Below are 12515 nucleotides of genomic sequence, written 5' to 3'. Positions count from 1 at the left end.
CTCATAAAAGTGCTTGATTTCTTTCTTCTGGGCTAATCTTTGATATATCTTGACAAGTCTGAACTTTTTAACTCAAAGGAATAAATATTGCTCCCTTTCATTTATTTATTTTTTAAATTGCAAATACATGAACATTCCATGATCTTTGAGTAGCCATCATCCATCATCTGCAGGATGAGTGGTACTGAGAGCCATCTCAGTACAAACGCAACAAAGTTGCATTCTTTTCAGGGACATCTTAATATCTCCTTTCCAGTATTCCTTCCCCGAGACGTTCCTAAGTGAAGCCAGGTCCCAAGAGATTAAGGCTTACTTTCAAAGAAAGTCCACATTGTTTGAAAAATGTCTCTTGCCTTTGGAGACCGGAGTGAGACACTTAATTACGTATTTGTGGCTGTGAAGAAGAAAGAGACCAAAAAATGCAGAGTTCTTTTGCGTAGCTGCCTGGCTTAGAGCGAGACCTTGCGAGCAAGCGGAGTATTGCATGATTCAAAAAGAAATTAGATTCTGATGTGGAAGTAGATGTCTGAGCGAAGCATTGTGCTCTGGCATTCATTTCCCAGGATACGTTGTGAACATACCGCTGGGGCCCTGAAACAGTCTCTTCCAATTTGAAGCACACTGTGTACCATGAGATTATTTGTCTTCTATTGAACATAAAAACTATTATGGATTAGTACTGTGACAAACTTAGGAGTATATGCCCAGTTTTCAAAATCCCTCATACAGGATACTTGAAACTTGGAAGCCTTTGAGTGTATAAATATTCAGGGTCTGAGAAATCTCAGATGTTTGATGGATATGACTTGCTTTAGTGAGCCAGTATTCAGTGGTGAAAATGTGCGTCTGTGTTAAAACTCAAGATACTTTTTATATGGTGACTGCACCCTCAACCGTGCTGCCTTGCGCAGTTAGGATGATGACTGGTACAAGTAGCAGTGGTGAAAATTAGAAGATTAACCTTCATCTGCCTGTCAAGATAATTGTTACTTTTGCAGGTTATAAACTTCTGTCAGTCAGCATATTCACCTCTACCCCCTTGTTTGTTTGTTTTTGTTAGTGTACTGGGACACCAGAAAAGTATGATGACTATATAAACTGTTGTCATCCTAAACATCTTGTGGTTCCTGTCCTCATAGGTCTCTTCTTGGTGACAAATGATGTGAAATTTTATAGTAGTGATAAAAGTTTTCGTATTATTTTAAAAAAGAAATTCAACTCTCTTTGGCATCCACAGTAACAAGTGCAGAAATTCTGAGGGGGAAAAAAGAAAAGGTTTTGACATTGGAAACATCAGAAACAGCACTGTGTTTTTCCTTAAAAATACTTTCTTTTGTCCAGCTGTGTGGTATGTTACTGAATTAGTTAATCGTTAGACTAACTAATTCTTCCCTAGATACCAAATACAGAGAATAAAATGTAGGGAGGAATAGCTTGCTATTTACACACAAGCATGATCCGTCAGCCTCTTATGTTTTGCAGTTGGGTCAGTTGTGTGTTTTGTGGTTGTTGATTTTTTTAAAATTTGTTTTGTTTGCTTCTTTTTTAAGAAAGCTGCTGGTGGAGCAAAGTCAAAGGTCTCAGAAGGAGTCATGTCTATAGAATGGGGTAGCTGAGTCATAATTTCAGAACATTTCTGAAGAAAAGTCTTCAACAGTTGGAAAGTGCAAATCAAGTGAAGATGCACAGTAGGAAGCAAGAGATTAACATCAGTGTGGTGGCTCACAGCTTGCAGGTGAAGTAAAACTTCAGTGAGAGATACTCTAGCTGTTAGAATCTCCTAAGCACTGAGGTTCTTGGGTACATTTGTGCTTTCAGGATAGAGCCGCTAAGACAGGCTGGAGGGATGGGCGCAGTGCATCAATGTATAGCTGTTATCTGCTCTTCGCTGCTCTTACTTCACATAGGAAGATGCTGTACACCACTGTTTGAAAGCTGTGTGCTGTAGCTATCCCAATGCAAACTGAAGTTGTTTTAACATACTCTTAAAGACAACAGCAGACAAATATTGGATTCTCTGTTATATTTAAATATCTAGGAGTCATCAGTGTGAGATACAGGATGCTCTTTGATATGATGAGAAATATAGGGAGAATACATTCAATAAGTACTTGTAGGGAATTACGGCCATGTGATATGCAGTAGCTGAATGTTGCCTGTTACAGTGTATAGGGTAAATCCAAGAAATGAAAGGAGAAAAAATAAATGAGAGACTACTAAAAGGTGATGTGCATGAGTACTAGACAAAATTTAAATGGCACTATGAGATTTGGATTTGTTTTTTATTACCTGTGATGAAGGTTTGTGGAGATGGAAAGAGGTTGCCAGGTACCTCTAGCAAGTGAAACAAATTTTCAGTTAGTGATTGACAGTCCAAAGGCAAAAGATACTTCTCTGCTATAGCAAAGGTGTTCAAAACTTGACATGTTCTGTACACACACACATATACAGGTATAATATACGTATACCTATGTATTATAAATTTTAAGTAATTTTAAATGTACTACAGGCTATGTAGATAAATTAATATTGGAAAATGGAATCTATAAAGGACACAGATGATTCTTTACAAAAATAAAATTTGGGAAGTAAGAGCTGTCTCTTCAGTGGGAAACAAAAAGCAGAAATTACAAGGGAAGAACTTATTTTCATCTATTTTTCTGAGACTGAAAAAGAAAAAATAATCCACTAACAGAGTCCTAAATTGTACAGTTTAACTATTGATTTCCTTCTAGAAATATAGATGAAAAAACATCCAGAGTTCAAAGAGTAGATACAGAGACTTTGTAAAATTTACCTTAACAATAAGGTAGGAAGGAAGGAAATAGTATGATGACTTAATGAAAATTAAGATTTTTATCTTCACGGAATTTAAGACCTAACATAGAGATTCATTCATTTCTGTTTATAAAACTTTCAGCAAAATGTGTATTTCTCTTAAATGAACAGGGGAAAACTTAGAAAATGAAAGTAAGTAAATAAGTTGAAAGTGCTTAATAATGCATGTACCTGTGTGACTTCTGCTTTTAGAAGGCTTTTTTGCAGTGTCCAGTTTTTGGGAACTGAAAGTGTTAAGGCTGTGAAGTTACTGTCCTATTATGTCCTACTAGGATGTGCTGTTCTATAGATGTCTATGATGATTAGTCTGTCAGCAGCGAAGTATTGAACTAAACCAGCATGTTTCTCTCTCCTCTGTCTCCCATGCCGGTAGTACTGAATGCATTGATCATTCCAGTTTAGGAGGTGGATGTGTTATAATTCTTATGTAAAAGATACATAAACCCCATATGCTCTAAAGGTACAGTTTTGCATGTAGCTACTCAAGGTGGATGTTACTATATATATATATGGAATCGCAAAACCAAAGTTACACTCATTTTAAGGCTTTTCTGTGAGCAAATAAGATTTAAGGGTTGTTTTGGTTTGATTTGTATTTTCACTCTGTTCTAAAAAATCTTCCTTATTGAAATAATCGAGCAAATTATCATCTTTAAAGGCAAACTGAGTTCCAAATAACTGATGAACAGGTATCAAAATTGATTCAATTTAGAAAGTCATAACTGCAGCTAAGTTGGAGGCTCAGTTGTTAAGGCTGAAGATAACTGACTGGGTTGGTTGGTTGTTGTTTTCAAATCTTTTTAACATTCCAGCTATCATTCAGAGACAAACACTTTATGTGCTTGTCTTCTAGTGCCACCCTGAAAAACCAATTCAGAGTAAAATCTAAGAGTTGAAAAATCATGATGTTTCCTTGAGTAGAAGCTTACCTGCTTTATGTGTCTACCGTAATGAAATTTGGTGTGGCTTTTTTGGGTAGAAAGCCTGTCCCATCATTATGAGACAAACTTCTTGATTCACTTCCTGACGGTTCTCCTCAGTTTCCAGAAAAACTGTCTTACAAAAAATATAATTGACAAGTTAGAATGGAATATAAATTTATGGAGGTTAATATTTATATCTTCACCTGATAAATTTTGACTGCTAGAGTACATGGAAAAAAGCCAAATGAGAGTGTTTACCTTGTCCATAAAACTTTTTTCCACAACATAAGCCCTGTCTCTCCATCTGGCACAGCTGAGAAGTTATTTACCACAAATGGGTTGTTTGGCCTTTCCATGAAACATGAAATGTGGAAGGAAGTAATGAGAACATTTAATGAACTGATGAACAGTGACTCTCAGCTACTCTATCCTTTCTGTCTGAAAGAGGGTTGATAACAGGCTTTCTGTGATCATTCTTGCTGTATAATCAGTTGGTTCAAATTAGCTTTTCCTTCTCTTGTAGTTGTCATTGTTCAGCTACAAACTTGCTTCATCAGAGAGAGCTCTCAGCAGTCTGATGAATGTTTTGCTATGTTCAGAGGCCAGTACAAGACTGAGGGCTTAATCTGTTATACATACTGATATAATTTCCCTTTGGATCTTCTGTGGGTCAAAAAACCATGTTTAAAACTTCTGTCTGTACACTCTATGTCGCTTTTGTCCTAAATATTGCAGAAAAAGGGTTGAGCGCTGTAGGATTATGATTTTTCTGTTGTGTGGTATGGCTTTATTGTCCATCAAATAAAGGTTATAAATCTCTACCTGCAGTTCCTAGTGTAATGCAATTATTTGATGATGGATAACTGGCTGATATAAAGTGTATAGGCAAACACATCCATAGCTCTGCAGCGATGTGTTTTAGTGGAAGGACTGGCAGAGAAAAGGATTGGGTTATAGCAGCAATATACAGTAAACTGTCAAGATCTTCAACCTCATGCTTTTCTCATGTATAATAAATCTGTCTCATTGTATGCTTATGTGGATTAAACTCTGAAGTCTTCAGTGACTCTTGGTGTTAAGGATAAGGGAGCCTGCACTACGAACGCCACTTCTCAATGGCTCTCCTCAAAGACAGATGTTCCCAGAGGGCTGCTGGTTAAACCTGCAAATCTCTATCAAGATCCAATTCTTCACCTCCACTCCTTTCTTTTAAAGAAGAAAGAACTGAGTAGTCATCCTTCAGCTTGGTTTTGGAGAGCTTTTTAAAGTCGTAACTTACAGATGTACTGTTCTTTTTATTACTGAGAGACTGTTCTGGGTTTGAGACTGAAGCAAGAATCCCCTACTTGCCTCCCATTCATGGGCCTTCATGCCCATTTGGCTGGAATGCTTCAGAGGTGAGGAGGAGCTGGTTTGCGTGAACTGTTTGGGGTCAACAGACCATTCCTCATTTCTGAGACTCTGTAGTCCCTCTCCTGTTTTGATAACCAGATAGACACATGCACGCCATGTGACACCATGCACATACTCACTTCGGGTTAAGTATGTAACCAGGAAGTGAGTATCCATCCAGTCATATGATGGGATGTGTGCATGTACCTCAGGCCAGTTGGTAAGAATGGATGTGCTGATCACATGAGTTGGCAGTCATGCGATGGAGAACTGGCTGTGGTCTGTGACCTGACTAGGTCCAGCATCCTTGCTCTGACGGAAGGTCTGGGCACCACAGCTCCTAGTCATTCATTGTTTTATACACTTTATCATGCTCCTGCATATTCATCATTTCTCTAATGTAAGGCATAAGGTATTTTCATGGGTCATTTTATATGAAAACTGTGGTTTAGGCCTTTTATCATTAGTTCTGGTCTATTTTGAACCTTGGTTTCCTGCATGTTGTCTAGCTCCTGGGAAGACTGTCAGTCATTCACACCTGCAGAGCCCTTTCCAGGTGCCTGTTGTCTTAGTGAAACCACATAATTCATCTCTCTATTTCCTTAGCTACATGCACTTAAGTAAGGCATCTGCTTTTTTGACTATGGCTGTATATTTGTTGATACCTTCGCTGGCTTTCTCAGATCCCTTGGGAACTGGTGCATGTGACTTAGTATTGCAACAAGTTACTTGTGAGGTTTTGTGTTGTCCCACCTAGATTGTGTGTAGATATCTTTATTATTCTTCCAGAAGTTATAGTGTGGGTCCTCCATGATCAAGCACACTTTCCCATAACTGCAGTGCTTGCTAAACCGCTTTTTTTGCTTACCTCTGATTGCTGGAACATTGTCTTCTGATGATGCTGGTAACAGCTCTCAGCCTGGCTCATTCAGCTTCTGTAAGTGTGCTCTGTTCCACATGTACAGAGAACGTGCTGTAAGGAAGTGAGCACTGCTTGAGGCCTTCGGTACATAGTTCACCATGCTTTTGAATGTTTCACCAGTTACTGCAGAATCATCCACACTAAATTCAGGCCAGGTGAAAGCTGCACGCAGATACCTTTCCTAGTACTCAGTAGTCACACATGCGAACAAGACAGACATGAAGAAAAAGCAGAGTTATGCTTAATCTGCTTGCACAGAGTTTGAATTGGAAATGCATGTCTGTGTCTCTATCTAGACAGACTTGTAGATGTATTCCTGACACAGAATGGCAGAATCTTTGACAAGGTAGGTATGCTTTGCACTGCAAATTGTGTTCATCCAAGCAAACTCTCCTCCTGGTGTAATGTGCTGTCTTTAATAAAAATATGCCTTGTCCGTTCCTCTTGGCCTTTTGGGTACTGAAGGGAGCAGTTTTATGAGACAAGCAGAGCCAGACTAAGCAGTTGTTGCCATGCAAAGGAGAGATGTCCCGTCTATCTTCTCATGCTCCCGGATTACCTAACACCATCCTCTCCTGCTGAGTCAGTCAGCGCTTTACCCATCTGACCCTGTAGTTAGGTGATTGCACTCACTAAATCTGTCACAGGGAAAAAACCTGTAAAATAGAGAGAGATTAGTTTTTGTCTAGGTTAGCTAATTTAATCAATTTTCCTATTCACTCAGGCGAATGCCAAACCAAGCATGAAGGTGGAGACAAGCTGGTGGAGGAGGAGGGAGAAATGGGAGGTTTTGCGGCAGTCAAGCTTATCTTATGGCTCACTGCTAATGAAAAACGTTGTTGCTCCTCTTCAGCCCTTCCCTGTGCCGCTGCCTTGTGCATGCTGGCTGCCTTGTACATGGTGGCACTCCTCTGCCCAAGCAGTGAGCTGGTTCAGGCAGTGAAAGAGAAAACTCTATTTTGCGGCACAATTTATTTACTGTTTTTAGTCATTTAACTCATTGAACCAGCTCACTACTGGGGCAGATTGAGCAAAACAGAAGCAGCAGGCTAGGAGTAACGTGATGAAGGACAGACTCCTCTATAGCGATGATTAGGTGTTCGCTCAGCTTGGCAGCAAGGCTAGAGTGCTCGGCAGAACGGCAGCGCCACGCCACAAAGCAGTGTGGGCCTGCCGCTCCCTTGTGCTGCTGCCGATGTGACCTGGGGATAAATGGTTCCCCCCATCCCCAGCCAGTTTTCAGCCCTCCGTGAACTGGCTGTGCCTGTCACCAGGTTGTTACTCCCAGCCCAAAGGAGCAGGCTGAGCAGGGTGGTCTAAGGCAATGCTAGAACATCCTTTTCAGTGAGGGGCCACAACTGGATCAGCTGCAACCAGCCATAACCATGCCTTCTCTATGTCTGATACCTGTCTCATTGATAAGGGCTTCTTCCTCTCACTGGAAAACTACAGCACATACTCTGTACAGGAGCGATGTACCTGATGTAATGGTCTCTTTCGGCTGCCTCTAATTGCCTCATTACCACTTCTTAACTTAGACTAGATGTTGGCTTATTTAACCACTTCACTGAGACAATGGTTTTGAGATAATTCATCTGCAATATTTGTCTTCTAAGGACCATATAACATCCACTTTAACAAGATGAATGCTCTTGATTTTGTAATAACAACTTAGTGTATCCCTGTAGAATATCAACCCTCTCGCTGTTTTACTAGCTGTTCATTTGGGAGTGGATGAATGAGTTGCAAGGCAGCAATGTAAATCCCTAATGTCACATTATTGTCCATTTTCTTCCTGGAATCCAACTTTTGTTGCAGTCACAGAGGCTACAGTTATTGTGCACATTTACCATTTTTTAAAAAAGTGGTTTTTTTCAACAGTCTGGGGATTCCTTTTTATGAAGTCTTGTTTTTCTTTAGTAGGATGGTTTCATTCTGTCAGATACTAAAATACAAATGTTACAATATTGTTAAGGTGTTATACTGCATTTTTTATTTACTAAAACACTTGCGCATGTGACTCTGTAAACTGGATTTTCTTCGTTCACTGGGCATCAAAGCGGGTTTTCTCTATAATCTGAGCAACTGGAGGACTTGACAGGATTTTTTCTTCAACATGAAATCTCTTGAGGACAAAACTTTGGACCTCAGCGAAAATGAAGATTTAACATGCAGTTGGTTCACTCAGAGACAGGATACTAAGTTGACCGGATTGTCTGGAAAGTTTGTATTACAGCAGTATGAAAAGTAGAAGTTAATTGGCTAATCTATCACTTTGCATGAAGAGACAGGGAAGTTTTCCTTAAACCAAAATGGCAATTAAGAGATACAAGCTTTATGAATATACTAGGCCTGGCTATACTCTCTTATTACATTTAATGGGTTTAAAATGACCTTAGCCATCTCACTGCTTCCTCAATTATCCTTTTCTTTTTTTAAACTTACAGTAATTACAGCTCAGCTATGATCTACTTCCATTATTCTGCTCAGCTTTTAATATTATAAAATAAGCTGATGAGCTGTTTTATTGACGCAAACATTATATTACAGAGTTTCATGAATGGATTTATGAACAGTTTGTTTATACTTAAGAGCAAAGACCCAACCTCTCATTTTAGAAAAGAGGCAGAGAGTGGGCCAAATGTTATTTTAAGCTATAAAAGCTTTAATTTCATGTATCAATAAGGATTCTGATTTTTCAGCGTAGTTAATGTATGATGCTTATAATAGTAAGTTTGATAGCTTGGGTTGTAGATAGAAGAAGCATACTGCATGTTTGATCTGGCCTTGCTGCTTTTTCTTTCTACTTTTCTAAAGCTATTGCAAAACAATAAAATGTGAATAAAAGTAGTGGAGTCTTTCAGTCCCAACTCCAAGTTGAGTCAATACCAAGACTGTGGTACAGAGTGAGTAAACAGAGGCAATTAATGTTTGAGAGAAGTGCACTTCTGTTAGTGAGTGTGGTATTCTAGAAGGTTGATAGGGAAAATGCAATTTCATTCTTCACAAACCCAGAAGTTAACATTTTAGCTAACTGTCTGTAGTTTTTCTTTGGTGGTGACAGCCTTCTGCAGAACAACACTTCAGGAACATTGTTTATGAATTGACAGGGAAATTCCTGATATTGAAGTTTATTGTACTTATTCAGATAGCATCCTTTCTATTCTGTGGGAAGTTTCAGGCTCCTAGGGAGGATGGAAAACTTTCCACTTTAAGAAAAAGTAACTTTTTTTTCAGAAAGAAACAAAAAAAATTGTTTTATAATGAAATATTAATGAAAAAAACATTAAAATAAAATTTAGCTTGAAATCTTAGTGCCGAGTCTTTTGACTCAGCTGCAACTCCGCATTCCAAGAAGTCTGTAGAAGTGGGGCTTGTGAGCTCCATTGGCGTAGCAAACACCTGAGTTTTCCAGAAGCCCCTTAGGAAAGCTGGTGAAATGCTAGACATAGTTCTGTCAGTATTCTGCATGTTTTTTGCTAGAAATTCCTCAAACCCAGTGTCTTAACATGAACTGGCATTTTTTCACTGCAGCCTATTAATCTGGAGAATTCTTTCTAAGTTCTTAATACATATTCAGCTCTTTCCATAGCTGTACCTCTTCTGGTAACTGCCGTTGTTCGAGAAAGAGCCTCCAGCAATTGTCAGGAGGACCTTACCATCAGGTGTTAAAACGTTTTGTTTCAGGAGGTGAAAAATTTACTTCATATGTTTGATCTTGCAGGAATTCTTCAATGGGTGAAGCTGATAGATAACTTTGAGGCTGAGTATGAGTATGTCACCAATGAAGGAACGGTGTTCACTTTCAAGACAAACCGCCATTCTCCAAATTACCGGTTAATCAACATTGACTTCAGTGACCCAGAGGAATCCAAATGGAAGGTTCTCGTCCCTGAACATGAAAGAGATGTTCTAGGTAAGAGTTCATGTCAAGCAAAAGACTTTCTATTCTGCTTTTTTCAAATTAATTCAGTGTATTGAATGATCTTGTACAGAACTTACTTTTTTCTTGTGTTTAAACTTTGTTTAGGATTTGCAGTTAAAAGACTTGCTGAGACTCGAAAGATCAGGATGCATTTCTTTTTCTCTCTCTCCCCCCCTGTCCTGTGTGGCCATAGTGAAGTTGCTTCATCTGTCCTTGTTTTAGTTCCATGTTTGTAGGAAATTAGGGGAAGTATTTTCCTACTTCATGTCAGTGTAGTAAACATTTACTAGTCAGTCAGGGGTTACAGCAAGAGGGACTTTGTAAGCAGAAAGAAGGGAATGAGCAAATCTGGCAGCACACTATTAACAGAGTGGGCCAGAGTTTGAGACAGGATTTTGTATTGTTCCTGGGATAAGAGGAATAGACAACACTTGGAAAAAAAGCCTCAGGAAGGCTGAAGGGCAACTCTTATTCTCTAAACTTATTCTCTAAGTATAAAGGCAAGTTCAAAACATAAATCTTTGGTTTTGATATAATTCAAATAATTTAAAAATCCCATTATTTTGGGGAAGAGTCTATTAAAACTTAGAATTTATTTCAAATGATATAGAAAAAACACCTCTGAGTTGTTTTTAACAGATGTTTTGTATACATTTATGTAGTCTGTTCTCCATACAGTGCAAGAAACACTTAACTATTTGTCTGACTTGCATAATTATAGCTATTCCAAAAGACACTGCTTTTTTTTGTATTAATCCATCTTTCTATGAATTCATTCATGTTTGCCACTTTTCTGGTGAAGAGCTGCTTTGTAGAATGAGTAGAATTCTCTGTGTGCATGTGATTGATATGTGTATATACAGTAACTTCTGTTACTCACTAAGACAAACCTATTTGACTACTATTTCAAATTCCTCTTAAGATTGTGCTTTTCAAGACACCTAAAAAAATACTAACTTCTGTCTGCGTTTCACAATTGTCCTGCATGATTTCTGCTACAGCCTAGGCAAAGTAGTGTCTCCAGTGTGATGTAAATGGTGACTCTGAGCATGCCCAGGATTGTAGTGACATTGCAAACGACTGGGGTCTAGACTATTGCGAGAATTTTGGTAAAAGCAGAAGTAGAAAATTAGAGCTTGGTGAGGCACAAATCTTTTTCTTAAGACGGTGAACTCTTTGAATCAAGAACCACCTGCATCTTGAATGAAGTACCTTTCAAGTCCTAAGCAGAGAATAAATAATAGGTATAAGTGAAAATTGCTTCCAAGTCTAATTTCTGTTTGCATGCGAATTTGCTGACAGTCTGTGAAGCCATGCATAAGTTATGAGGAACAGCAATTTATGAAGTGGGACCAATTTGAAGAATTCACTTAGAGATGGTGAGTGTCCAAATGGAATTGGACAGAAACATGTGATTGACATGAAGTGTGGTTACCATGTGTGAATTTACCTGAGATGTGGTGTAGGCAGCCAAAGTAACTTTGACCAGTGGCTCTATAGGCACTAGCTATATATTCCTTCCTAGTAAGATGATAGCCACATCTGCTCTTCACTACACTGTGATATTTAGCTCAACTCCATTTTGGTCCCATTCTAAAAGGCAAAGTTGAGCCGAGTTCATGTTTGTGCATGTGCAAAAAAAACCTTAATGCATGCAACACTCTTTTTAATGGATTATATGTGACAGCCTTGACTATACAAACATACAAGAACTGCTTTAAGAAAACTGAAAGTTCAGATAGATGGCTTTGCTCAGGGCACTGGCCTTCAGGCTGTAAAGACAACAGGCATTCAGCTCTTAAGCACTTGAAGGCAAAAACAATCTGTTATATAAAACCATCAGAGTGACTTTCAGGAGTCCAGTGTCTGTCATTAAGCTTCTACTGTATTTGAATGTGAAGCCAGAGTAGGCAATCATATGTCCACTTCTCTCTTTTATATGTACCGCTTTTTGGAGTGGTACGTATAAAGGAATTGGATTAAATCAACAAATGAAAGTGTTTCCATGAGAAAATGAGTTGTAAGTAGATCTTAGTGCTACAGTAATGTAAGTTTGAATTGTTCAGTTGCTTCTTTGTGGCAGACACTTGCAAATTAGTGTCATATCCTTAGCACCAACATAGGAGAGTCCCATCATGTTCAGGAGGTTGTAGGCCTGAATACATAAAAAACCACTCGTTCACTTGATGAAGTCAGCAAACAAGCCAGTCTCTATGTCATGTTGTTTTAATCATTCTAAGATTTGGTTTAGAAAGACATAATTATAGCAGAAGGCAGTTAATAATTCATTGTCTTGAAAACCTTGCAGTCAAGTGAGTTTGATTTTGTGTGATCCAGAGATGACAATGCAATGAAATGCCTTCTGCAAAAGCTAGGAGAGCAGTGATTCAAATATTGCTGCTTCTCCAGTTTTACATGTGTGGGAGTGACTCTTGGCCCAGATGTAATTACCTGTATTAGAATTTCTTTATAAACATTATAGTTAGTAATGCTCTAAGTTGTAAGTGTTTCTTGT

The 12515-nt window shown here is 38.6% G+C and overlaps 1 protein-coding gene across 1 annotated transcript in view; it reads left to right on the top strand.

The window, feature by feature from the left end:
• The window catches only part of PREP (prolyl endopeptidase), a gene marked incomplete at its 3' end in the record, with an annotated part of 111990 nt that overhangs the window by 49766 nt on the left and 49709 nt on the right, over positions 1-12515 (top strand). Inside the window, exon 8 of the mRNA XM_081998392.1 lies at positions 9800-9991. Coding sequence (XP_081854518.1) covers positions 9800-9991 — 192 coding nt within the window. The remainder of the gene's footprint in view (positions 1-9799; positions 9992-12515) is intronic.

The sequence above is a fragment of the Phaethon aethereus genome (assembly GCF_964289735.1).
Source record: "Phaethon aethereus genome assembly, chromosome: 3".
Classification (NCBI taxonomy): Eukaryota; Metazoa; Chordata; class Aves; order Phaethontiformes; family Phaethontidae; genus Phaethon; species Phaethon aethereus.
The sequence above is the reverse complement of the archived record's forward strand: the minus strand, read 5'-3'. Positions and strand labels throughout refer to the sequence as shown.